This window comes from Phyllobates terribilis, unplaced genomic scaffold, assembly GCF_046119375.1.
Source record: "Phyllobates terribilis strain yellow unplaced genomic scaffold, ASM4611937v1 Scaffold_29__1_contigs__length_15306474, whole genome shotgun sequence".
Taxonomy (NCBI): Eukaryota; Metazoa; Chordata; class Amphibia; order Anura; family Dendrobatidae; genus Phyllobates; species Phyllobates terribilis.
The window spans coordinates 6986605-7014277 of record NW_027362789.1 but is presented as its reverse complement, the minus strand read 5'-3'; the positions used below and the strand labels follow the sequence as shown (position 1 = coordinate 7014277).

At 46.1% G+C, this 27673-nt stretch overlaps 1 protein-coding gene across 1 annotated transcript; it reads right to left on the bottom strand.

Annotated features, from left to right (window-relative positions):
- Nucleotides 1-103: 103 nt before the first annotated feature.
- Nucleotides 104-27272, bottom strand: LOC141178613 (uncharacterized). The gene is made up of 7 exons (XM_073660499.1): nt 27188-27272; nt 7068-7217; nt 6839-6940; nt 6632-6755; nt 6451-6548; nt 6162-6252; nt 104-3898 (listed from the first exon to the last, which is right to left on the bottom strand). Exons 2-7 carry the CDS (start codon nt 7143-7145, stop codon nt 3042-3044), a joined length of 1350 nt encoding a protein of 449 aa, XP_073516600.1. The 5' UTR covers nt 7146-7217; nt 27188-27272; the 3' UTR covers nt 104-3041.
- Nucleotides 27273-27673: the final 401 nt, after the last annotated feature.

The window sequence follows — 27673 nt, the reverse complement described above, 5'->3', positions numbered from 1 at the left end:
TGTATTGTAAAATGAGATCCTGTCTCACATTCAAACCTTGCGGAAATCTGGTACACAAGAGAAAAATCCAGAATGATTCTCGGTTCAGGATTTTTCTCCTGTGGTCACCACCTCTCTCCGGCTTAAAGACTGTTTCTATTGCTTTAAATCTGAAGTTATTTAGATCTCCATGGTGGACATTTGCAAAGTGTTTTGAAACTGCCGATTTGTTTAGGCCGTTAGGATTACATGCATCCGACATATGACGACGGATGCGTATTTTTAAAGGTCCTGTGGTACAGCCTACATACTGTAGCTTACAAGCAATACATTCTGCAAGGTATATAACCCCTTCGGAATTGCAGTTTAAGAAGGTGCTGATTTTGTATATTTTTTTGGTGATTTCAGACTGAAAGGAAACACTTTTGTGTGCGTATTTGCAAGAAATGCACCTACTATGGCCACAATTATAAAACCCTTTTAAAGTGAGCCAGGTTTCTGATGGAAAATGAGAATTTTTTGTACAAAAAAGACTCGGAGAAACCAGTGAACCTATAGTGGGAGCTTTTTTAGCTATATATTTTACGGAACAATTGTCCATGATTTTCACTAAAGTAGGGTCCTGATTTAGCATGGGTATATATTTTTTTATGATATTGACAATACTGTTGAACTGTGGGCTAAATTGTGTAGTAAACACAACCGTATTTTTCGTATTTTTAAATCTGCTTGGTTCTTTTTTGGATCGATTTTTCAATAAATCCTTTCTGTCTATATTAGCTACTATTTTTTCTGCTCTGTTTAGAATGCCTTTAGAGTATCCTCTTAAAGCTAGTCTGTTTTTAGTGCTGGAGGCTGCCTCTTGATAACTCTATTTTGTTGAGGAGTTTCTCTTTAACCTGATCATTTCTCCCACTGGGATATTTTTAATATTGTGGGGAGGATGGCAAGAAGTCTTTAAGCCGGAGAGAGGTGGTGACCACAGGAGAAAAATCCTGAACCGAGAATCATTCTGGATTTTTCTCTTGTGTACCAGATTTCCGCAAGGTTTGAATGTGAGACAGGATCTCATTTTACAATACACTTAGTCTCACGTATTCATGTTCGACAGTACTTTGATAATATATTTCCTTTGTGGTCATAATAGAATGCACTGTCTGTTTAACTGCTTTATTGTCCAATGCTTATATTTATGACTTTTGCATCCTTTTTCCATAAAAGGGAAAGAAAAGGAGAAAAATATATATATATATTTTTTTTTCTCAAAGATATATTTTTTTTTCTCAAAGATATATATATATTTTTTTATGGGACTACATATACTAACTATATTTATACTCTAATGGTGTTTAAACAGTCATGCTCACCAGACATAAAGGATGCTTAGTGATTATTATGTGTTTTACTGCCCCACGGCATAAAAGATCTTTTTGTTTCTGCATGTATCTCTCACTCATTTTGTATTTCCACTAATTTTGTATTCCATTCTATCTCATGTCCAATTTTATGTAGTTTTTGTGCTTTTTTGCTGTAGTTAATTTTAGCTGCCAATAATGGGTTAATTCTCCTCTGGGCTGTGGTCCAACACCTGAAGCAATCACCAAGAAGTGTTTTTTATTTAACTTCAGCTAGTAGGCTTAGTTCTCACATTATTCCATGAATAAGGTTTAGCCGAAACGCGTTGGAATGTGCTGTACCTAAGAGCCGCTACATTGCTCATTCTGTAACTCATCCTTGGCTTTTACAATTTGAAATTAAAAGTGAAGTTTTAACAAGATACATACAACCCTGGTCCTGCTGGAGACATCTTTGCTTGCTTTCTCATATAATTAAGTACACTACATTAGATGTGATGCAGCTGAAAGTCCCTGGGATCTTGTGGTCCTGATGTGAGTATCTTGTCCTGGTCATTATAAACGGACAGGTTTACATTTACAGTTGGTGAGGATGAATGTTGTAAGTTTCCCTACAAAGGTGAAACTATCCTCCCGGTCAGTTTGCTTTCCCTCCCAGTACCTTTTAATTCTAACAATGTTAGGTTTCTGGGAGATTATACTTGTTCCTTTTATTTTTGCTTCTCCTTAGCTTGCCTTCTTTGCCCTATATGAATGTGTTTTTGTTTCTCATTCAGGTTTTTCGTATAATACTTCATACTTTCCTTTCCCCTTGTTGACAGTGTGTTGCGGCCTCCCCTCTGGTTCCTCAGGAGGCATGAGAAACTCCTCAACGGCCTATTTAGGAGTTAGGTCCATGGTGGCATTTTTAGTTGTGCAGCTAGAGCCTTTTTAGTTGGTACAGAGACAAGTTGGGTGTAGTTGCGGAATTCTCCCCTATGTGGGTTCTCTGGTGGCTATCAAGATGCGCTTTCTGGTTAAAACATTTCCCACATTTTGAATATGAAAAAAGTATTTCCCCCTGTGTGAAATCTCTTATGTTTATTAAGATGTTATTTCTGTACAAAACATTTCCCACAATCTGAACATGAAAAAGGCATCTCCTCTGTGTGGGTTCTCTGGTGCTTAACAAAATCTGATTTCTGGTTAAAACATTTCCCACATTCTGAACATGAAAATGGCTTCTCACTTGTGAGAGTTCTCTGATATTTGATAAGATTTGATTTCTCTGTAAAACATTTCCCATATTCTGAACAGGAAAATGGCTTCTCTCCTGTATGAGTTCTCTGGTGCCTAACAAGATCTGATTTCTGATTAAAACATCTCCAACACTTGGAACAAGAAAATCTATTCTCTGCTGTGTGAATTTTTTAATGTTTAAGAAAATACTTTTTGAGGGGAAAACTATTTGTATATTGTGGGAGATTATACTTGTTCCTTTTATTTTTGGTTAGCTTGCCTTCTTTGCCCTATATGAATGTTTTTTTTTCTCATTCAGGGTTTTCATATTTTACTTCATACTTTCCTTTCCCCTTGTTGACAGTGTGTTGCAGCCTCCCCTGTGGTTCCTCAGGAGGTACGAGAAACTCCTCAACGGCCTATTAGGGAGTTAGGTCCGTGGTGGCATTTTTAGTTGTGCAGCTAGGGCCTTTTTAGTCTGTACAGAGACTAGTTGGGTGAGGTTGCAGCATTCTCCCCTATGTGGGTTCTCCTGTGGCTATCAAGATGCGCTTTCTGGATAAAACATTTCCCACATTCTGAACATGAAAAAGGCTTCTCCCCTGTGTGAGTTCTCTGATGTGCGATAAGAGTTGATTTCATTGTAAAACATTTCCCACATTCTGAACATGAAAAAGGCTTCTCCCCTGTGTGAGTTCTCTGATGTGCGATAAGAGTTGATTTCACTGTAAAACACTTTCCACATTCTGAACATGAAAAAAGCTTCTCACCTGTGTGAGTTCTCTGATGTTTGATAAGAGTTGATTTCACTGTAAAACATTTCCCACATTCTGAACATGAAAAAGGCTTCTCCCCTGTGTGAGTTCTCTGATGTACGATAAGAGTTGATTTCTTTGTAAAATATTTCCCACATTCTGAACAGGAAAATGGCTTCTCTCCTGTGTGAGTTCCCTGTTGTCTAACAAGATTTGATTTCTGATTAAAACATTTCCCACACTTGGAACAAGAAAATCTATTCTCTGCTGTGTGAATTTTTTGATGTTTAAGGAAATACTTTTTGAGGGGAAAACTATTTGTATATTGTGAATGTGAAAATGGCTTCTTTGCTTTAGGAGCAATTTGCTTTTTAATGCTCATTTTGTGACCTTGATTTTCCTTAGTAGTCGGTAATGAATCAGAACAAAGGACGTGTATCAAAGGATCAGATGACAGATCTTTGCTGTGAAGGGTTGATGGTTTATCTGGAGTAATATAATTCACTTCAACTGTATCCTGTGTGATCTCAAAATCATCTGATTTAAAAATTGAAGATGTCAGCTGTTCCTCTGATCTCCTGGTACAGTCATCTGCCAAGAAGAAAAACAATTATTATTTTTTAATAAAAAAATCAATGAATTTTATATTTTTGAACATTTCTGCTTAAACTGTCTGTAAAAAAGGCAAGTTATATAAAAAAAATTAAATTATTCACCAGGACAATGACCATCTAATAGAAAACCTCATATAATGAACCAGTAGAGCGTGGTGTCCAACTGTTTGTTCATTCTCCCTCCCAAATATGGAATAAAAAGCCACCAATGTTATGTAGGCGAAAATAATACCAATAAAAACTTCTACTCATTTCACAAAAAACAAGTCCCCACTCAGGTCCGTCATCTGTCAGTGGAAAAACAGAGGTTTCCACATTATTAGTGGCTCAAAGGCTTTTGAAAACCAACATGGCTTCCATAAACCAATCCAGCAATATCCACTCTCCCAAAGTCAGATCTCCCCCTCGCTTCTGCGCCTTGCAGTGCGCCCAAACCACATTCAGCATCCATGTATTTGACATTACTATAGTGAGAAGGACCCACTTAATTTACGGTGTGTGTCTCCTGGAGCACAATCTGGACACTATGTTTTGGGCAATAAAATGGTTCAGACCTCTGTGCTCAGCTCCCGGCTTGTGTATTTGTTTCCTGTTGTGACCCCGGCCCGTTTACTGATTACTCTTGTGTCTTCTGATTTTGTATTTTCTTTGACCTCCTGGTTCTGACCCGGCTACCTGACTATTCTTCTTCCCATCTCACTCCACAGAACAGCAGGTAACACCGTGGCCCAAGCCTAGGGGTCTCTGTGTAAGTCCAGATCCATGTAGAGGGGTTAAACGGTTATCACCACATAAAGTGATTTGAAAAATGGGGCCGGTTTAGAAACACAAAACTGTCTGCGGGAAGGGGTTAAATCAGAGGATTACTGAAGTCAAAAACTGACTATACACAATAAAACATCTACTGAAATGATCAAACTCAACAGTCTCCATCAGTAATAAATGAGTAACTAGTGGTGAAACCTCTCTGGGGTAATTAGAGTATGGGGCTCGGTGGCTCTTGGCAATCTAAACTATCGTAAGGGACAATATATTCTGTCAGATGAGTTTCAAGAAGAAATATTAGACATTTAAAGAGAACTTTTTTTTATAATACTGCAGAGATGAGGAGTCTTAAATTTAGATCTCGAGCATTTGGAAGAGGAAATGGAGATCTTTTTGAAAGACTATCAGGGAGTTACAGAGTCACATAAGTGAGGCCGGCCGATCCCACCACAATGAAACTATCATAGAGAGTGAACCTGTAAAAAAAAAAAAAAAAAAAAAAAAGAATATTAAAACATGTAACATCTCCAACAACAACGTATGTATGAGGGGAGAAATCCAACACTAAACTGGAGTCGCACTCATTTATGGTGGAGCTTTGGAGCAACTATGAGTCCTGACCAGGAGAGTAGAGAAAGTATTAGCGCCCTCATTTCAGGAGAGATTGTGCAGTAATCTGAATTCCTTAGGATTGAAAACATAATGGAATTTATGACGTGGCGTGAATCCATGAAACCAGGGCTGGAGCCAACACATCTCCTGCAGACGTGAATAAATGTATATTACAGCCATCAGCCACGCACAGCTTAGAGATATATCGTGGCACAGGTGAAATGTTTTCTGTATAGTTTATCACAATCCTGTTTGAAGTTAGTTGGTTTTAAAAGAAATTGAAAAGTCAGGATAAAGGGAAACTCTGCTGTTATTGTACAGAAATTCACACTTGGTCTCACTGCACATTTAATGTTGTCGATCATAAAAGTGAAGTTTGGCCAGAAAGACTGGACCTGGTCTTGTAGGGACCATATGAGCACATTCAGCAGCACAGAAGGGAGAGAAGGGAGATTCATCCAATAAGATATCAGGGATCTAGGAAGCCAACAGCATCATTACCCTCCACTTTCTCTTACAGGCCCATCATAATATTTTTCTTCAAGTGATTTTCTCACTTGTCAGCACATTCTACGTACGCTGTCATTTGGCTTTGTAATTTACAGATCTGGGCAGGTAACGGTCAGCATCTTCTAATCCCAGGGGGTAGGTGGATCCTCCAGGTTGTAAGTTCTATAGAAAAGGGCTTTCACAATTTCCCAAAGTAAATTGAACATTTTCGGACGGAGGAGAATGTTGTGATCTAGCGGCAAAATGGTGATCACACGATTGTGATACAGCCGGTCTACACCACTGATAAAGCCACCACAGCCAGTGACTGAGAAGAATCTGTCACTTCTCTGCATTTAGTGGTTACTACTCACCTGGGTAGTCATATGTAGGAATCTCCTCTTTACACCACTCATCACCCCTCACATATGTCTCTATAGTATTAATATGGGTCAGATCTTCACCCTGAAACAAATATTGTAAAAGTCACAGACAGATGGAGAAGTCACATCTATGATCGGCTCTAATCCTGCCATCTCCACCGTTCTCATTACACAAATATAAAACATATAATACTGGTGGATAAAACAAGACTGAGCACAAGACCTTCACAGCCGTCTACACATCATAGGGGAGATCTCATGACACCTTCTCTCCATCTACCTGATGATCCTGAGGAACATTGGGATCTTCTTGTTTACAGTCCTGTGGAAGAAGAGGACGGGGACATCTCTCTGGTGTTGTCCTCTTACTGGATAGATCTGGAGGAAACACATACAGGGACTGAATTCATTCTTTACATACAGATAATTATAGTCCGTGTGTTTTTAGTCCTGTCTATTACCTGGTGATGTGAGGGGCTGGGGAACCTCCATCATGACGTCTTTGTACAGATCTTTGTGTCCTTCTAAATACTCCCACTCCTCCATGGAGAAATAGACAGCGAAATCCTGACACCGTATAGGAACCTGACAATTACAGTGATAGTCATCTCCCCCCGATCCCTTCATAGTGTTACTGTAAAATGTCCCAGCATTCCCAGCAGTGTCACCTCTCCAGTCAGAAGCTCAATCATCTTGTAGGCGAGTTCTAGGATCTGGTCATTGATGTCCTCATGTATCAGGGGGTGAGGTGGAGGCCCCGTGATTAATCTCTGGTTATGGAGAGACATTAATAAATCTCACTACAGACATTTCCAGAGTCCTCACCTCTCCAGTTCTGTCCATCTGTTATTCCCATAGATAAGAATGATGTAATGTGACGTCATCAGAATCTCTCACCTCTCCAGTAAGCCGGAAGAGGATCTCTAGGGTGAGGTGGAATATCCTCTCTGCCATCTTGTCTCTGTCCATATCCATCCTTGATGGATAAATCAGGAAAATTCTCTTATATAGAAGATCTTCACTGAGAGGATCTGATATTGTAGGAATCTGAATGAGAAGATGAGCTCATGTAACATCATAAAAATCCTGTGTAATAATACAATTACTGGAGATAATAAGGGAAAACATATGAGGATATTTATTATTTTACAGTATTTAGTTTTCTTCTTTACATCTAGTAATAAAACCTATATATCTTAGGCCATAGATAACAAGCAACTTCTTCCTTGGAGTCTGCAGCTGAATACGTTTCTCAGACTCAATGTCAGGGAAATATTGAGAAAATATTAACTATTTCTCCCAAACCCCTCCCCCCTTATCCACCATTTGGACTAACTGTTTCCACGCAATTAAACACACACAGCAGAAGTCACTTGTAGACAAATGCAGCACAAAAGGTGCTACTGACCCACTTAACATACGAATGCATCTCCTCTTAGCACAGACTTGGGATAGATTGACACCTTTCAGCAGGGGCAGAGATTGAAGGAAAACTGACTTAGGCTTTAAAGGGATTTAACACAAACTCCAAGATGTCTGGAGCTAATACAAAATAAGGAATATTGGAAGTTCCATAACTCCGCTAATAATGGGACCCATATTTTTAGTGGCAGGGTCAGCCAAGGAATAATATGCTTATTTGTTCGTAGCTGTGAGCAACTGCGGGTAGCTGGGGTGTAAAAATAACAAAATAACATACTGAAACTATGTCATGTGTGGTCTCTAAATGAAGGTAAATTCATAACGGAAAAAACAGTATTACTTCCGGGCTTCTGCAATCAACAAACAATAAGTTATCGCAAAAAACAGATATTCCAATAAAAATATGGAGGCTGGAGACCAGCCCACACAATGTCATCCTAGTTGCTGTGTGGGCATGTCTCCCCTTAGGCATAAAAGAATCCACGGAGGATGGATGAATATTCATTGCCAAGGGGGTATAGAGACTATAATAAACGGATCTTGTTCAATAACAGTCAAATCAATAAGTGGGGTGCCCCCCTCCAGCTAAATGGAATTGTCTTCTTTAATCCTGTTTATATTGTGTAACTGTATATTCTGTACTGTATTCTCCTCTTTGTAAAATCCTTGTATATTTTTCATAACACTGCCTTCCTTTTGGATTAAATATAAAATGTAATAGTCCTGTTTCTTTTGCTCTGCAATCGTTCCCTCCCCAGAAGCTATATACGCTACCAGAACGCAGGCGTCCGACCAGGCCTGTATTATATTTCAAATCTGGACGGTGGTGGCAGCAAATAATAATAATTTTGTTATCGTGAAGCTGACAGTGACCGTACGGGGGCGTATACACATAGCCCGACAGAGTGACGGCAACGGTGAGAGATTGTGTGATCTCCCCGGTGTCGTCTCTTTGTGAGTTCCTGACACTCACCTTCCATAACGCTAATTCTCGTCTCATTTTCCGACACTGGAATTGGCATTAGCAATACTGCAGGAGATATTCATTACAAGTGACATGAGAACTAACTACTTCGTGATGAGGAAACATCTTCTACTACGTCTCTAAAACCATATTTGGCCAGAGTCCGTCACTGACTACTGCACCACTGGCCGTCTATATAAATGTTTCCCGTCTTCCCCAGACTGTAATCTTTTATCAAGTTAGATCTCATGTCTGATTCACACACAGAAGTTTGAGGCTTTTATAAAAGCTGTTTAGTTTGCACAAACACCGCAGACAGAAATGATTTGATATTAAAGTCTACATGTACAGTGTATTATGGGGTTTACTTCTGGCCTTAGGCTTTCCTATATTACAAGAAAAAACCCCAGAAAAAAAAGCAGATATTAAAATGTTTAAAAAGAAAATTGGCCCCAACAATTCTTGTAAAAAAACAACAACAACATGCAAAAAGCAGAAGACACATTGTCATTTTTTAACATGTTAAACACTTGTGTTTGTTCTTATATGAACTCTTTTGGGCACCAGAACATAGATGTACACTGCAAGGCTGGCACAGTTGCGGCTGCCATAAAATCCCTGGCAGTTTAACCACTTGCTACTGCAAAAAGCAAACATGGCATCTAAGAAGGTTTGACAGAGTTCGGCTGAATGCCCTTCCTCCCCCAAGTGCTCAATAGTATGGGGCTGCCTAGTTCCTACAATACTAATGCCTAATAATGGTGTCTGGGCCTGCAATGTACGACAGTCTATTAGGCCGGGCCAAAGGAAGCATTCAATAAGTTATCTTTTAATGGCCCCAGACACATTAGACTAAAGCTGTATGAAAGCACTGATTTCAGGGGGTTTGGTCAACTATATAATGTATTTGGGGGCCTCCTGGCAGATAATGTCAGGGCAGAGAAGGATCTGGGATCCTGAATTTCGGAGGCTAAAATGTTTGTTCTTCCTGTAGATAATCCTCCGCTAGAGAAGTCTGGAGAAGACTCTCTCATACAGATCACAGGAAAGCTGGAATATTTGTGTGTATGGGGGAGTCGAGAGAGATAGCCGTCTGCCAAATGACCGTTCAGTCAACACTTATCTCATGTTTATGGGGCAGTTAGTATTACACTAACAGGCAGTGATAGTACACGGCACTACAGTAGTACAGTGCATCAGCGGAGCGATCAGAGGCTTCTGTGTTGTATGATCGCACTAATGGGAGTTGTTTAAAAAGGTTTATAAAAAAGGTTTAAAAAAGTTTGAAAGTGAAAATATCACAGTTTTAGCAAAAATAAATATTCATCACTATAGAGAAAACATGCATATAATGGGAAAATGGAGAGGGAGGTCAGCTCACTGTTTATTCAATGTATCTTATCTGACGATCACCGCATGGAGCCGCCCTGGTCAGGGACATTTCAAGGTTCAAGTAGAGAAATGAGGAGAGCTGGATTCTCCAGCATTGTCTATATTGTTAAAACCTCACATTTATTGTGAATTCATAAAAACTGTTGTGATGGCATACCACCAAGTGCCCACATACCAAACCAATGCTTATTCCTGATTTACAACATGTGAGTCTCCGTGATACTTTTATATCCTTCCCTTTCCTGGGTGTCCATTGATTACTGAGCACTTCTCAGACAATTTAACCCTGTATTGTATGGAAGAAAAAGATAATACACAAATACAACTCATGCATGAGACATTCAATAAAATCACTGGAAATCAAAAGCAAATACAATTAATTGTACTGTAATATTAATCCTGTCTGATGTTCATTCCCTGTGGGGCTCTAGTGTGTAATTTAAATATCCAATATGACTTTCTATTTAAGATTTTTCTTTTCACATCTCCACCTCTTAATAATTTATAAACCTTTTCTATTCCTAATATCTGAAGGATCTGATATCCCCTTTATGTTTTTGTGAAAAGCGTCTTGAAACCACAGACAGGTTTAATGCTGTGGTATGGATTGCGTCAGATAAATGTCTTCTAATACATGTTTATAGCGGATCTGACGTCCATCCCACATATTGTAGTTAACTCTCTATACAATCTATTAAATAGATGACCGCTATAGTGTTACAACTGATGAAATTGTGTATTGCAAATTGTTGTCCAGTTAGGTTTTCTTCAAATGTGTCGGTTTTATTAACATAGTTGCATGCTTTACAGGGTGTATCTCCACATTTATATATATACTAGCTATTGAACCCGTTCTACGCCCGGGTGGCGAGCATTTTTATTGGTATATGGTCTCCCATGCTGGTATAGTGCTGCCCCTATCCTGGTATTTGTGCTGCCCCCATCCCAATCCTGGTATGCATGGCACCCCTCACCCCCAATCCGGGTATGCATGGCACCCCTCACTCCCAATCCGGCTATGCATGGCACCCCTCACTCCCAATCCGGCTATGCATGGCACCCCTCACCCCCAATCCAGCTATGCATGGCACCCCTCACCCCCAATCCGGGTATGCATGGCACCCCTCACCCCCAATCCGGGTATCATGGCACCCCTCACCCCCAATCCGGCTATGCATGGCACCCCTCACCCCCAATCCAGCTATGCATGGCACCCCTCACCCCCAATCCTGGTATGTATGGCACCCCTCACCCCCAATCCTGGTATGCATGGCACCCCTCACCCCCAATCCTGGTACAGTACAGACCAAAAGTTTGGACACACCTTCTCATTTAAAGATTTTTCTGTATTTTCATGACTATAAAAATTGTACATTCACATTGAAGGCATCAAAACTATGAATTAACACATGTGGAATTATATACTTAACAAAAAAGTGTGAAACAACTGAAAATATGTCTTATATTCTAGGTTCTTCAAAGTAGCCACCTTTTGCTTTGATGACTGCTTTGCACACTCTTGGCATTCTCTTGATGAGCTTCAAGAGGTAGTCACCGGAAATGGTCTTCCAACAATCTTGAAGGAGTTCCCAGAGATGCTTAGTACTTGTTGGCCCTTTTGCCTTCACTCTGCGGTCCAGCTCACCCCAAACCATCTCGATTGGGTTCAGGTCTGGTGACTGTGGAGGCCAGGTCATCTGGCGTAGCACCCCATCACTCTCCTTCTTGGTCAAATAGCCGTTACACAGCCTGGAGGTGTGTTTGGGGTCATTGTCCTGTTGAAAAATAAATGATGGTCCAACTAAACGCAAACCGGATGGAATAGCGTGCCGCTGCAAGATGCTGTGGTAGTCATGCTGGTTCAGTAGGTCTTCAATTTTGGATAAATCCCCAACAGTGTCACCAGCAAAGCATCCTCACACCATCACACCTCCTCCTCCATACTTCACGGTGGGAACCAGGCATGTAGAGTCCATCCGTTCACCTTTTCTGCGTCGCACAAAGACACGGTGGTTGGAACCAAAGATCTCAAATTTGGACTCATCAGACCAAAGCACAGATTTCCACTGGTCTAATGTCCATTCCTTGTGTTCTTTAGCCCAAACAAGTCTCTTCTGCTTGTTGCCTGTCCTTAGCAGTGGTTTCCTAGCAGCTATTTTACCATGAAGGCCTGCTGCACAAAGTCTCCTCTTAACAGTTGTTGAAGCGATGTGTCTGCTGCTAGAACTCTGTGTGGCATTGACCTGGTCTCTAATCTGAGCTGCTGTTAAACTGCGATTTCTAAGGCTAGTTACTCGGATAAACTTATCCTCAGAAGCAGAGGTGACTCTTTGTCTTCCTTTCCTGGGGCGGTCCTTATGTGAGCCAGTTTCTTTGTAGATATTGATGGTTTTTGCAACTGCACTTGGGGACACTTTCAAAGTTTTCCCAATTTTTCACATTGACAGACCTTCATTTCTTAAAGTAATGATGGCCACTCATTTTTCTTTACTTAGCTGCTTTTTTCCTGCCATAATACAAATTCTAACAGTTTATTCAGTAGGACTATCAGCTGTGTATCCACCTGACTTCTGCACAACACAACTGATGGTCCCAACCCCATTTATAAGGCAAGAAATCTCACTTATTAAACCTGACAGTGAAGTGAAAACCATTTCCGGTGACTATGTCTTCAAGCTCATCAAGAGAATGCCAAGAGTGTGCAAAGCAGTCATCAAAGCAAAAGGTGGCTACTTTGAAGAACCTAGAATATCAGACATATTTTCAGTTGTTTCACACTTTTTTGTTAAGTATATAATTCCACGTGTTAATTCATAGTTTTGATGCCTTCAGTGTGAATGTACAATTTTCATAGTCATGAAAATACAGAAAATCTTTCAATGAGATGTGTCCAAACTTTTGGTCTGTACTGTATGCATGGCACCCCTCATCCCAATCCTGGTATGTATGGCACCCAATCTCTCATCCTGGTATGCATGGCACCCCTCATCCCCAATCCTGGTATGCATGGCACCCCTCATCCCCAATCCTGGTATGCATGGCACCCCTCATCCCCAATCCTGGTATGCATGGCACCCCTCATCCCCAATCCTGGTATGCATGGCACCCCTCACCCCCAATCCTGGTATGCATGGCACCCCTCACCCCCAATCCTGGTATGCATGGCACCCCTCACCCCCAATCCTGGTATGCATGGCACCCCTCATCCCCAATCCTGGTATGCATGACACCCCTCATCCCCAAACCTGGTATGTATGGCACCCCATTGCTCATCCTGGTATGCATGATACCCCTCACCCCCAATCCTGGTATGCATGGCACCCCTCATCCCCGAACCTGGTATGCATGGCACCCCTCATCCCCAATCCTGGTATGCATGGCACCCCTCATTCAAAATCTGGCATACATGGCACTCCTCATCCCAATCGTGGTATGCATGGCTCCCTCATCCCCAATCCTGGTATGTATGGCTCCTCATCCCAATCCTGGTATGCATGGCTTCCTCATCCCCAAACCCGGTATGCATGACTTCCTCATCCCCAAACCTGGTATGCATGGCACTCCTCATCCCTATCCTGGTATGTATGGTACCCCTCATCCTGGTATGCATTGCACCCCATCCCTCAACCTGGTATGCATGGCTCCCTCATCCCCAATCCGGGTATGTAAGGCTCCTCATCCCTATCCTGGTATACATGGCACCACATATTCCTATTCTGGTATGCATGGTGCCCCTCATCCCTATTCTGGTATGCATGGTACCCCTCATCCTGGTATACATGGCACCCCTCATCCCCAATGCTGGTATGCATGGCACCCCTCATCCCCAATGCTGGTATGCACGGCACCCCTCATCCCCAATGCTGGTATGCACGGCACCCCTCATCCCCTAATCCTGGTATGCGTGGTCCCCTCACCTCCCAATCCTGGTATGCATGGTCCCCTCACCTCCCAATCCTGGTATGCGTGGTCCCCTCACCCCCCAATCCTGGTATGCGTGGTCCCCTCACCCCCCAATCCTGGTATGCGTGGTCCCCTCACCCCCCAATCCTGGTATGCGTGGCCTCCTCACCCCCCAATCCTGGTATGCGTGGCCTCCTCACTCCCCAATCCTGGTATGCGTGGCCCCCTCACCCCCAATCCTGGTATGCATGGCCTCCTCACCCCCCAATCCTAGTATGTGTGGCTCCCTCATCCCTTTCATGCTGCACACATACAAAAAAAAAAACAAAACACAAACTCACCTTTCTTCCCTATGCTCCAGCGCTGTGGTGTCCTGTTCTGCCGGGGGAGGAGTGTGGCGCCGGAGTACGCACGTGCCCATACCGTGCTGTCCGGTGCCATTTTGCTGAAGACACACTGCAAAGGTGTCTTCAGTAAAATGGCACCTGATAGCGCTATGCACATGCGCCGATTCCGACGCCTTCACTACTGCCCCAGTCTCCGGCGAGAAGAGAGGCGCTGTGGCAACGCTCCTCCCGGTCAGGTAAGTATGGCGCCGGAGATCACGGTATGTGTTCAGTGCCTACACACTCCTCTTACCTGTAAGAGCCAGACTGTGCAGGCGTTTCGCGCTTGCGCAGTCTATAGAGGATTCAGACAGAGGGACGCTTGTACGATTATATTATAGATATATTCTTTATTTTTATACAGCGCTAACATATTCCGCAGCGCTTTAAATACATTATCATCACTGTCCTCATTGGGGCTCACAATCTAAATTAAAAAAAAAAACTAACCAAGGATAACCAAGTCGCATTGCGTTTGATATTTATTTCTTAAAAAAACTAGGTGAAAGTTTTCTGCCAAGTGTAGAAGCCTTTTTGAATACAAAACTCAAACAAAATATGTAAAAGAATTTACAAAGTCTGGAGGATGGATCTCCGACATCAAAAAAACTAAGTTTGAAAGAGATATCAAAGACAACGAGTCAAATTCAATTTACACATGGAAATGAAACAAACCAAGAGCTACTGTTCTGAAATACAAGTCACACAATAAATTCAAAGGAAATAGAGGAGAGCGGAGGTCAGCTTCACAAATCCTAATGTGTCCATGGGTTCCTCTAATTATAATTCTCTGAGGACTTATCTGATGCATCAGTGGGATCAACTAAAGACAGATGGAACAAAAATAAATTCTCAGGTACTCTCCACAATTCAGCACAAAACAACAGGCTGGAAGAAAGCTCAAACGTGCCCGGACATGTGCGTTCCATGCCGGAGTGCATCACGGTCTCCTATCTGCGAATGCTCATGTCCGGAAGCATGCGTTCCACGCCGGATCGCATAATGGTTTTGGATTGCATACCACCAACATAGGATTTTCTGTCTCTGAGATCAGCGTCATGGGAGACTAAAAACAAGTATTGCACATCCTCCCATCATGCAATAGGCATGTAGATCTACTTTATCACTACATAAGATATGGGGTGATGGCCCACAGTATATTCCTAAATGGTCAAATTTGACCTCTATTGCACAATTCGAGATACATAAGGATCACCACACTTGTTAATTACAAAATAGTATAAGTGGAATAATTGATAAGAAATAATTCTGATATAGAAGCTCAGATATCTCGATGAAGTACAACAATATGTGAACCTCATTCACAGGGAACTGAGTAGCAATGGGTAGAGTATACAATCCAAAAATGTAATCCAGAATGGGGCTGTATTCACTCAAAATAGGCATAAGAAATTTGCTCATTGAGTCCCTTAGGGGCCAGTGAATCCAGTTTGGAAATCCACTGACTTTCTTTTTTGAGGATACATCTATTGTGATCACCTCCTCTCACATTGGGTTTAACCATCTCAATGATACAAAAGGAGATGTCTCCGGTTTGATCTCAATGTATACTGTACATGTGTCTCGCTAATGGCGTGTCTCAACCATGGCGTATACTGCCCAAATGCCGTTGACCCAACTTGCCCCCCACTCTGACCGAATGGAGATCCAGCTTTCCGATCACCCTGACTGGTTCGGGGTACATTTTCCCCCACCTCTAACAGGCTATGGGTACCTTCCTCCCATACTCCTGACAGACAGGGGGACACACCTTTCTTTTACCTTGCCCAGTTGTGGGCTCTACCCTTCCTGCCATCATTTTTACCTTGGGAGCCATGCTCACTAGGGGGCAGCTACGACCGGCCATGTCACAGTCCGTCGTGACACTGGTCAGCGGCACGGAACCACTTTCCCTATGATCCCCATATTTCTCCCCATCCCTGCTCATCACCTCTGGAGCTGTGCTAGTCAAGGGACAGCTACCATTGACCATGTCACTATCTGGAGTGACACTGGTCACCCGCACGGGATAACCTGCTTCCTGGTGTGTCCGTGCCTGCTCCCCTTGCCTATAGCACTTATGCTGGCTCGCTTTAGGGGATCCTCAGCAGCATCACCCCACAGGGTGAGGTGGCTGAATTCCCTTTAACACAACATACATTTTTATTATGCATGAAATTGACATTATTGTCATTACCGTCAATTGACATTATTGACAGTGGCAATACATGACATATCAGATCTGGGAGGGTGGTCAGGGATGTATCGGGCAATCAACCGTCCCAGATCAGTTCCCAATAGCACATTAGTGGGGAGAATCTCCAACACCCCCACTTCCCTTAACCCCCTCCCCGCACCCAAGTCCAGAAAAACTCGGGCTATCGGCAAACACCCCCAAACCCGGTGACAGTCAGGGTCTTCCCAGCAATGAGTTCCTCTGGTAACACGAACTAAGGGTGGATGATGGTACATTCTGCGCCAGTGTTCTTAAGGTCAACAGTAACGGTGTTGTCCACAGTAACAGGTTTTAAGTTTTCCCGGGCGCTGCCAACCGCCCCACTCACAAAAAGAATGGCTGCAGTAGGTCCTGGGGCCTCAGGTGTGGTGTTCATCTTCTGCCTCTCCGGGCAGACAAGGCTTGTGTGACCCGTTTGGTCACAAACATAACACTTATGGGAGTCAAATGCAGGCCAGGTGCTGGAAGATGGGGCAGAACCCGCTGAGGGCCAGCTGGCTGGAACACTGGGGGTGGTTGTGGGCTTACCCCCTTTCCAGCTGGCGGCGGCTGACTTCCGCACCTCTGGTGTGCGGTTGGCCTTATAGGCATCTGTGATCTGGGCGGCTTTGGCAGCCTCCTTTGGCTCCCGGTCAAGCTCAAACTGTCGAATTTGCACTGGGCAAAGAAGAACAAACTGGTCGTTCGCCATCAGATCCTTCAGGTCCTCGAAGGTGGTAAATGACAGTCCTTGGACCCACTGCTCAAAGTTGGTCCTGAGCCCATCCACCACGTCACTGTAGCTGTCATGTGTTCCACGTTGGAGGGCTCTGAACTTTTTCCAGTAAACCTCCAGAGTCAGCTGGTACTTTTTTTATCCCAGCCTGCTTGACGGCCTCAGTCTCAATCTTGTTTTCGAATTAGAGAAGCAAACACCTCCAGAGCTTTTCCTTGGCGCCCTGGGGTTAAATACCTGGCCCACTGGGCTTCAGGCAGCTGGTACTGTCTGCAGGCTTTTTCAAATCCTCGGAGAAATGTGTTCAAGTCCCCGTCCTTTTCCATTACAGGAAAATGCTCCGGACGGGGTTTAAAGCAGTTCGTGTTGCCGGTCTCATTGCCCGATGCGGTGGATTTCGGCAGCTGGATTCGGGCTAACTCCAGCTGGTAGCGCTGCTCATCTTGCCACTTTCGCTCAACAGCTTCTCGTTCAGCTTGGGCCTGTCGCTCAGCAGCCTCTCGGTCAGCTTGGGCCTGTCGCTCAGCTCTCTCAGCCTCAGCCTGTCGCTCAGCAGCGTCTCGATCAGCTTGGGCCTGTCGCTCAGCTCTCTCAGCCTAAGCCTGTAGCTCAGCAGCCTCTCGGTCAGCTTGGGCCTGTTGCTCAGCAGCCTCTCAGTCAGCTTGGGCTCGTTGGTCTGCTCGCTCCTGGAATTTCAGAACCAGCTGCAGTTGTCCATCACGATTGTCTGCGGTGAGCAGCTCCAAGGCCATCTGCAGGTGGGGGTCCACACTACCCTGGCTGCGGGTCTGGCTGGCAATCACAGGTGGGAACCCTGCAGCAGCACTATCCGAGTCTTGGCTGGCCACCCCATCATCCGAGCTCTGCAGCACCTTGCAACAGTTCAGCAATCATTTGGTGCCTGGCTTTGCCCGTGGGGTCAATCTGTCTCAGCTCACAGAGAGCAGTGAGAGTCTCCTTTGACTGCTGGTGATACCAGGTCTCTTCACGTGTAGCCATCATTGCCAAATAAAAGTTAAAGAAAAACAAGAGAAGGGGAGGGGATGCAACTGCTATACGTACAGTAATGTCACAAATAAAAAAATATTAAAACACTGACTCTTATTTCTTAAAAATCTGCACAGTATTCTCGCAAGAACCGTGCAAGTTTTCAGTGACAGGAATGATTGCTCAATCCAGCCACTGATGTTCTGTAATATCCCACCGCTTCCCACCAATTTGTCAGGGTTCAGCAGCGACGACACCGGGGAGATCACACAATATCTCACCGTTGCCGTCACTCTGTCCGGATTTCGTCAGGGAGTGGGGGCTACATAGGTATCGGCAAGCGACCAGTGAGCGTATGGCATCACATCTCCGGATTCCAACGCATGGAATATGTGTATAAGCCCCTGTACGGTCACTGTCAGCTTCACAATAGCCCAATTAATATTATTCGCTGCCACCACCCTCCAGATTTGAAATATAATACAGGCCTGGGGGGACACCTGCGTTCTGGTAGCGTATGGCTTCGTGGGAGGGAACAATTACAGCACAAAAGAAACAGCACTATTAAATTTTATATTTAAACCAAAAGGGAGGCAGTGTTATGAAAAATATCCAAGATTTTACAAAAGGGGACAATACAACACATAAGCAGTTACACAAAATAAACAGGATTAAAGAAGACTTACTATAACGATCACTGAGATGATTCAATATAGGTGGAGGGGAGACACTCAGCAGAATCTGTTGCTATAATAAATATATACTCCCGCAATGAATACTACTCTAACCTCAGCAGATTATTTTATGCTGCTGAAGGGAAAGACCTGCCCACACACCCCTTGGATGACATCATGGGGGCTGATCTCCAGCCTTCATATCTTTATTAGATATCTGATTTTTGTGATAACTTATCGTCGGTTGATCATAGAGACCTGAAAGTGATACAATTTTTTCCGTTATGATTTTACCTTTCTCCAGAGACCTCACACGGTATAGCTGCGATCTGTTATTTTGGGACTTTTGCACCACAGCCCCCCAGAGGGGCTTACAGAGACAGGAAAATATCCATATCGTTCCCTAGCTGACCCGGTCACTAAAAATATGGGTCCCATCATTATCAAAATTATGAAACTTTAGTTATTTCACATTTCGTTTTGACTCCGAAGATCCTGCAGTTTTCCGTGACCACCCGCTTGCCTAGAGACTCCTATCCTGCTGTCACTAGCTGTGACCACCTGCCTGTCTAGAGACTCTTTCCCTGCTGTCACTTGCCGTGACCACCCGCCTGTCTAGAGACTGTCCCCGTCACTTGACGTGACCTCCTGCCCTTCTACCCAGAGACTGTCCCTGTCACTTGCCGTGACTACCTGCTCGCCTTCCCTGGGAGCCACCCGCTTCCTTACAAGGACTGCCCCTTTGTATAGTTGCTCAGAGGTTCCACCTCCCAGACCCGTTACAGTTTGCTCGGGCCATGGAACCCGGTGGCACCCAAGCTCCCTCGCTCTCGGACCTATGTGATGAACTTTCCCGTCAGAGGTCCCAACAGGAGTCCATCCTGAGTCACCTGCGTAGTGTTAACTCCCGCCTGGACACACTGACTGCCTCATCGGGAGCTGCCTCCACTCGCACACTTACTACCCCGGCTCCGCTGCTGCCCATCAATACCATGGCATCTCTCCCCGGTCCCCGCCTCGCCTCGTTTTGGCGGAGATCCCATCCAGGCACGGGGCTTCATTAACCAGTGCACTCTGCATTTTGAACTGTTGGCACACCAGTTTTCCACCGACCGAGCCAAGGTAGACTTCATCAGGTCCCATCTCACAGGGGAGGCACTGGCTTGGCTAAATCCTCTATGGGAGAGAGGAGACCCCCTGGTGTCCAACCTGCCAGCCTTTCTCACGGCTTTCCGGAAAGTCTTCGACGAACCAGGACGGAAGACTTCATCCGCCTCATCTCTGCTACGCCTCCGTCAAGGAGGTCTCACCGTGGGCCAATATGCCATACGGTTCCGTACCCTTGCTTCAGAGCTTGCCTGGGATAACGACGCCCTGGTGTCCGTCTTCTGGGAGGGTCTGTCCGGCTGTATTAAAGATGAACTCGCCGGTCGGGACATTCCTACCACTCTCGACGATTTAATAACACTTGCCACCCGGATTGACATCCGGTTCCAGGAGGGCACCAAAGAGGTCACCCGTGAGAGGAGGTTTCCACGCCTTACCCCTACCTTCCAGAGACCCGTCACTTCCTCCGTTACTCCCCAGGCGCACTCACCTGAGCCTATGCAGGTCGACCAGACCAAGATGGTCAAAAACCGTCAAGAATTACGCCGTGCCGAGGGGAGCTGCTTCTACTGTGGCAGTAAGGAGCACCGGATCCGTTCACGCCTAGGATCGCTCAGATAGGTCGCCCTAGACAAAAGTAAACCCTCTCCATCTCTGATGCTGTCGGTCTCTATCATCTGCGGAGAGAACCGTTATTTTGAACTGGCTCAACTTGACTCTGGAGCTGCTGGAAACCTCATTTCTCAATCCCTGGTAGAAAAATACCGCATTCCCACCAAACCTCTGGCTGTACCCTTATCGGTCGCCGCCGTGGATGGGGTCTCTTACCACATCCCATCCAACTCATCACCGAATCTCTAACTCTACAGGTGGGAATGCTACACTCTGAGAGCATCTTCTTCCATGTTCTGCCTGGACTCTCTCACGCCCTCTTCCTAGGCCTACCTTGGCTCCAGAAACATGCACCCGTGCTTGATTGGCAGACCGGAGAAGTCCTTCGCTGGGGACAGGACTGCCATAAGACTTGTTTAGTTCCCGTTCATCCTGCCCGTCCTTCTCCTACCCCAGCCAATCTACCCGGTCTACCGGTTCCCTATTGGTCTTATGCGGATGTCTTTAATAAAAAAAGAAGCAGAGACATTACCCCCTCATAGACCATATGACTGCCCAATCGACCTGATAACCGGCGCTACTCCTCCCCGTGGGCGTATTTACCCTTTGTCCGCTGCTGAGACCCGGTCCATGTCTGAATATATTGAGGAGAATCTGGCCCGGGGATTTATCCGGAAATCTACCTCCCCGGCGGGAACAGGCTTCTTCTTCGTCAAAAAGAAGGACGGCTCACTCCGTCCTTGTATAGACTATAGAGGCCTTAACCAGATCACAGTGAAAAATAAATACCCCCTTCCGCTCATTCCTGAATTATTTGACCGTCTGAGGGGGGCTAGAATCTTCACCAAACTGGACCTCCGTGGGGCGTATAACCTGGTCCGTATCCGTCAGGGGGATGAGCGGAAGACGGCATTCAACACCCAGGACGGCCACTATGAGTACCTTGTAATGCCCTTCGGTCTCTGTAACGCTCCCGCCGTCTTTCAAGAGTTGGTCAATGACATCTTCCGTGACCTTCTCTACTCCTGCGTGGTGGTGTACCTGGACGACATCTTGGTCTTCTCTCCGGATCTCCCCACTCACCGGAGGGACGTTCGTCAGGTCCTGCTCAGGCTCAGGCAGAACCACCTCTACGCTAAATATGAGAAGTGCCTCTGAGCAAACCTCACTTCCGTTTCTGGGCTACATAATCTCTCAGACCGGCCTACGAATGGATCCTGAGAAACTGTCTGCCATCCAGAAGTGGCCCCGACCAGAGGGGTTGAAGGCTATTCAGCGGTTCCTGGGCTTCGCCAACTACTACCGCCTCTTCATACCGCACTTCTCTTCCCGGACTGCCCCTATCTCTGCGCTCACCCGTAAGGGCGCTAATCCCAGAGAATGGCCGCAAGAAGCAGAGGAAGCCTTTCTTTCCTTAAAACAGGCTTTCTCCTCCGCCCCGATGCTGCATCGTCCGGACAGCAACAAACAATTCTTCCTAGAAGTTGACGCTTCCTCCTCTGGAGCCGGAGCGGTACCTACCCAAAAGTCGTCTTCCGGAAGAATGGTAACCTGCGGCTTCTTCTCCAAACTCTTCTCCTCTTCTGAGTGCAATTATTCTATAGGAGACCGAGAATTATTGGCCATTAAGCTGGCACTGGAGGAGTGGCGTTACCTGCTTGAGGGGGCTCTTCACCCGGTAATAATTTACACGGACCACAAGAACTTGGCTTACCTCCAGAGCGCACAGAGACTTAACCCGCGCCAAGCCCGGTGGTCCTTGTTTTTTGCCCGCTTTGATTTCATTCTTCATTTTCGCCCGGCAGACAAAAACATTAAAGCTGATGCCTTATCCCGATCCTTTCTGGTCTCTGACCTAGAGGAGGAGCCTAAGCACATCATCGACCCCACCAGAATAATGCAGGTGGCCCCAGTAAATCTAAATCGTCTTCCTCCCGGTAAGACGTTCGTAACAGTACCTGATCGTGAGAAGGTCCTACACTGGGGTCACTCGTCTAAGCTAGCTGGCCACGCTGGTCAGAAAAAGACCCTCCAGCTTATTACCCGGCATTACTGGTGGCCTACCCTGCACAAGGACGTAATAAACTTTGTTTCAGCCTGTGTGACCTGCGCCCGTAACAAGGTTCCGAGACACCTGCCAGCCGGTCGCCTTCTTCCTCTTCCTGTACCTGCTGCCCTGTGGCAGCATATAGCTATGGACTTTATAACGGATCTCCCTGTCTCTGCCGGTTGTACGGTCATTTGGGTGGTCGCTGACCGCTTTTCCAAGATGGCTCACTTCATTCCTCTGCCGGGTCTCCCGTCTGCATCAGAGTTAGCTAAAGACTTTATCCATCATGTTTTCCGTCTTCATGGTCTTCCTCTCCACATTGTATCCGACCGAGGGGTCCAATTCACCTCTCGCTTTTGGCGAGCCATGTGTAAATTGCTGGGGGTCACCTTGGACTTTTCTTCTGCCTATCACCCACAGTCCAATGGCCAAGTAGAGCGGATCAACCACATTTTAACCAGTTTCCTCCGGCACTTTGTAAATGCTCACCATTCCGACTGGGTGGATCTTTTACCGTGGGCCGAATTTTCTTACAATAATCACGAGAGCGAATCTTCCTCCAAATCACCGCTTTTTGTAGTCTTCGGTCAGAATCCTCAGATCCTGTTTCCCGTCTCCACCTCGGTGGACAATCCGGCTGCGGAATCTCCACCATTTGGGAGAGTACCCGATCCGCACTTCTTCGGTCATCCGAGCGGATGAAAAAACAGGCTGACAAAAGACGTCTGGATCCACCACAATTCCGTCCTGGAGATAAAGTCTGGCTCTCGTCCAAATATGTCCAGCTCAAGATTCCTTCCTACAAGTTAGGGCCTCGGTTCATCGGCCCACTGGAGGTTATAAAACAAATTAACCCGGTGGCCTATAAATTGAAACTCCCGGCCAACATGCGGATTCCTAACTCCTTCCATGTATCTCTACTCAAACCCGTGGTACTTAACTCTTTTTCCAAGTCTACAGGTACGCCTCCTGCTCCGGTTTCCGCTGAAAACGAGTTTGAGGTAGAGAACATTCTGGCCACCAAAAGGGTAAGAGGAAAGATCTTTTTTCTTGTGGATTGGAAGGAGTTTGGTCCTGAGGAGAGAACGTGGGAGCCCCGGGAGAACATCCATGCCCCTCTCATCCTTGATAAAATTTCTCTCTGGCCTAAAAAAGGGGGGGCCTAAAGGGGGGGTACTGTAGCGTCGGCGTCCCTGCCTCCTGCTAGGCAGGGACGCCGTTCCTCTCCGCTCCGTGCCCGGCGTCTTCCTCCCGCTCTGCTGGCAGCGCGCGCTGCTTCCCGGCCACTGTGCTTAGGGCGCGCGCGCGCTCCCCCTCTCTTAAAGGGGCCGCGCGCGCCGTCCTAAGGAGTCCCCGGCCAATGGCCGGAGGATCTCACCATATATAAGGCACCTCCTCCAAAATGGAGGTGCCCGAGCAATGTTGTTGCAAAGCCTCTCAACTCTGCTTCAGCCCTCAGGTCCCTTTACCAGATACCTGCCAGTTACCTGCCAGATTCCTATCTATCTGTGTGCTTTCCACCTCCCAGACGCGTTACATAATGGGGGCATTGCACTGTGTGGGGGCATCATACATACTGCATGAGGGGCATAATGGGGGCATTAAACTGTGTGGGGGACAGCATACATCCTGTATAAGGGGCATAATGGGGGCATCATACATACTGACTAAGGGGCATAATGGGGGCATTAAACTGTGTGGGTGACAGCATACATCCTGCATAAGGGGCATAATCGGGGCATTACACTGTGTGGGGCATCATACATACTGCATAAGGGGTATAATGGGGGCATTGCACTGTGTGGGGGCATCATACATACTGCATAAGGGGCATAATGGGGGCATTAAACTGTGTGGGGGACAGCATACATCCTGTATAAGGGGAATAATGGGGGCATTACACTGTGGGGGCATCATACATACTGCCTAAGGGGCATAATGGGGGCATAACACTGTGTGGGGGCATCATACATACTGCATAAGGGGCATAATGGGGGCAGAACACTGTGTGGGGGCATCATACATACTGCATCAGGGGCATAATGGGGGCATTACACTGTGTGGGGCATCATACATCCTGCATAAGGGGCATAATAGGGGCATTACACAGTGTGGGGGCATCAAACATCCTGCATAAGGGGCATAATGGGGGGATTACACTGTGTGGGGGGCATCATACATACTGCCTAAGGGGCATAAAGGGGGCATCATACATACTGCATAAGGGGCATAATGGGGGCATCATACATACTGCATAAGGGGCACAATGGGGGAATAACACTGTGTGGGGGCATCATACTTACTGCATAAGGGGCATAATGAGGCATTACACAGTGTGGAGGCATCATACATACAGCATAAGGGGCATAATGGGGGCATTACACTGTGTGGGGACATCATACATACTGCATAAGGGACATAATGGGGACATCATACATACTGCATAAGGAGCACAATAGGGGCATTACACTGTGTGTGGGCATCATACATACTGCATAAAGGGCATAAAGGGGGCATTATACATCCTGCATATGGAGCATAATGGGGGCATTACACTGTGTGGGGGCATCATACATACTGCATAAGGGGCATAATGGGGGCATTACAATGTGTGGGGGCGTCATACATACTGCATAAGGGGCATAATGGGGGCATTACACAGTGTGGAGGCATCATACATCCTGCATAAGGGGCATAATGGGGGCATTACACAGTGTGGAGGCATCATACATACTGCATAAGGGGCATAATGTGGCATTACACTGTGTGGAGGCATCATGCATACTGCATAAGGGGCATAATGGGGGCATCATACATCCTGCATAAGGGGAATAATGAGGGCATTACACTGTGTGGGGGCATCACACATACTGCATAAGGAGCATAATGGGGGCATTACACTGTGTGGGGGCATAAAACATACTGCATAGGGGGCATACTGGGGGCATTACACTGTGTGGGGGCATCATACATACTGCATAAGGGGCATAACACTGTGTGGGGGCATCATACATTCAGCATAAGGGGCATAATGGGGGCATTACACTGTGTGGGGGCATCATATATCCTGCATAAGGGGCATAATGGGGGCATTACACTGTGAGGGGGCATCATACATACTGCATAAGGGGCATAATGAGGACACTACACTGTGTGGGGCATCATACATACTGCATAAGGGGCATAATGGGGACATTACACTGTGTGGGGCATCATACATACTGCATAAGGGGCATAATGGGGGCATTATACTGTGGGGGCATCATACATACTGCATAAGGGGCATTACATTGTGTGGGGGCATCATACATCCTGCATAAGGGGCATTACACTGTGTGGGGGTATCATACATACTACATAAGGGGCATAATGGGGGCATTACACTGTGTGGGGGCATCATACATACTGCATAAGGGGCATAATGGGGGCATCATACATACTGCATAAAGGGTATAATGAGGAAACTACACTGTGTGGGGCATCATACATACTGCATAAGGGGCATAATGGGACATTACACTGTGTGGGGCATCATACATACTGCATAAGGGGCATAATGGGGGCATTACACTGTGTGGGGCATCATACATACTGCATAAGGGGCATAATGGGGGCATTACACTGTGTGGGGGTATCATACATACTACATAAGGGGCATAATGGGGGCATTACACTGTGTGGGGCATCATACATCCTGCATAAGGGGCATAATGGGGGCATTACACTGTGTGGGGGCATCATGCATACTGCATAAGGGGCATAATGGGGGCATTACACTGTGTGGGGGCATCCTACATACTGCATAAGGGGCATAATGGGGGCATTACACTGTGTGGGGGCATCCTACATACTGTATAAGGGGCATAATGGGGTATTACACTGTGTGTGGGGCATCATACATACTGCATAAGGGGCATAATGGGGGCATTACACTGTATGGGGGCATCATACTGCATAAGGGGCATTACACTGTGTGGGGGCATTATATATCCTGCATAAGGGGCATAATGGGGGCATTACACTGTGTGGGGGCATCATACATCCTGCATAAGGGGCATAATGGGGGCATTACACTGTGTGGGGGTATCATACATACTGCATCAGGGGCATAATGGGGGTATTACACTGTGGGGCATCATACATCCTACATAAGGGGCATAATGGCAGCATTACACTGTGTGGGGGCATCATACATCCTGCATAAGAGGCATAATGGGGGCATCATACATCCTGCATAAGAGGCATAATGGGGGCATTACACTGTGTGGGGGCATCATACATCCTGCATAAGGGGCATAATGGGGGCATTACACTGTGTGGGGGCATCATACATCCTGCATAAGGGACATAATGGGGGCATTACACTGTGGGGCAGTAAAGGGGTCCTGTACTATGAGAACAATACGTTTCCTCCTTCCTGTCTCCATAGTTGGGTCGTATGTATCTATTACAGGAAACAGAACAAAAACCTTATGATTCTTATAAAGGGGCAACACAAGACCCCAAAAGAGTCTCCGTGCTGAAGGGGTTAATGCCCCCTGCGCCCAGTAATGGGGGGTCTCCACATACCTCCACCTGCAGAGCCGCCACCACATATATGGCTGCTCTGTGCGCACAGGAGCTGTGATGAGGTCACAGGAGGGGAGGAGTCAGGGGTCACATGATCAGGGGCCTCAGTGGATGCAGGACTCTGCTGTGCTGGTTGTCATGGTGCTGGATGAGCTGAAGTTTATGTGTGGGGTCAGGAGGGGTTTACAGTGTGGATGTAGCAGAGCCGCGTGTGTACGAGGTGTACGGAGCAGAGCCGCGTGTGTACGAGGTGTACGGAGCAGAGCCGCGTGTGTACGGGGTGTACGGAGCAGAGCCGCGTGTGTACGAGGTGTACGGAGCAGAGCCGCGTGTGTACGAGGTGTACGGAGCAGAGCCGCGTGTGTACGAGGTGTACGGAGCGGAGCCGCGTGTGTACGAGGTGAGCGGAGCCGCGCGTGTACGAGGTGTTCGGAGCAGAGCCGCGTGTGTACGAGGTGTGCGGAGCGGAGCCGCGTGTGTACGAGG

What these genes read in the sequence shown, in the direction of transcription:
- LOC141178613 (XM_073660499.1), bottom strand. Translation starts at nt 7,145, where the DNA reads ATGGATATGGACAGAGACAAGATGGCAGAGAGGATATTCCACCTCACC. An exon ending in TTGAGCTTCTGACTGGAGAG is followed by an intron (nt 6,756 to 6,838) that starts GTGACACTGCTG and finishes TGTAATTGTCAG; the next exon opens with GTTCCTATACGGTGTCAGGA. An exon ending in TCCTACATATGACTACCCAG is followed by an intron (nt 3,899 to 6,161) that starts GTGAGTAGTAAC and finishes TCTTCTTGGCAG; the next exon opens with ATGACTGTACCAGGAGATCA.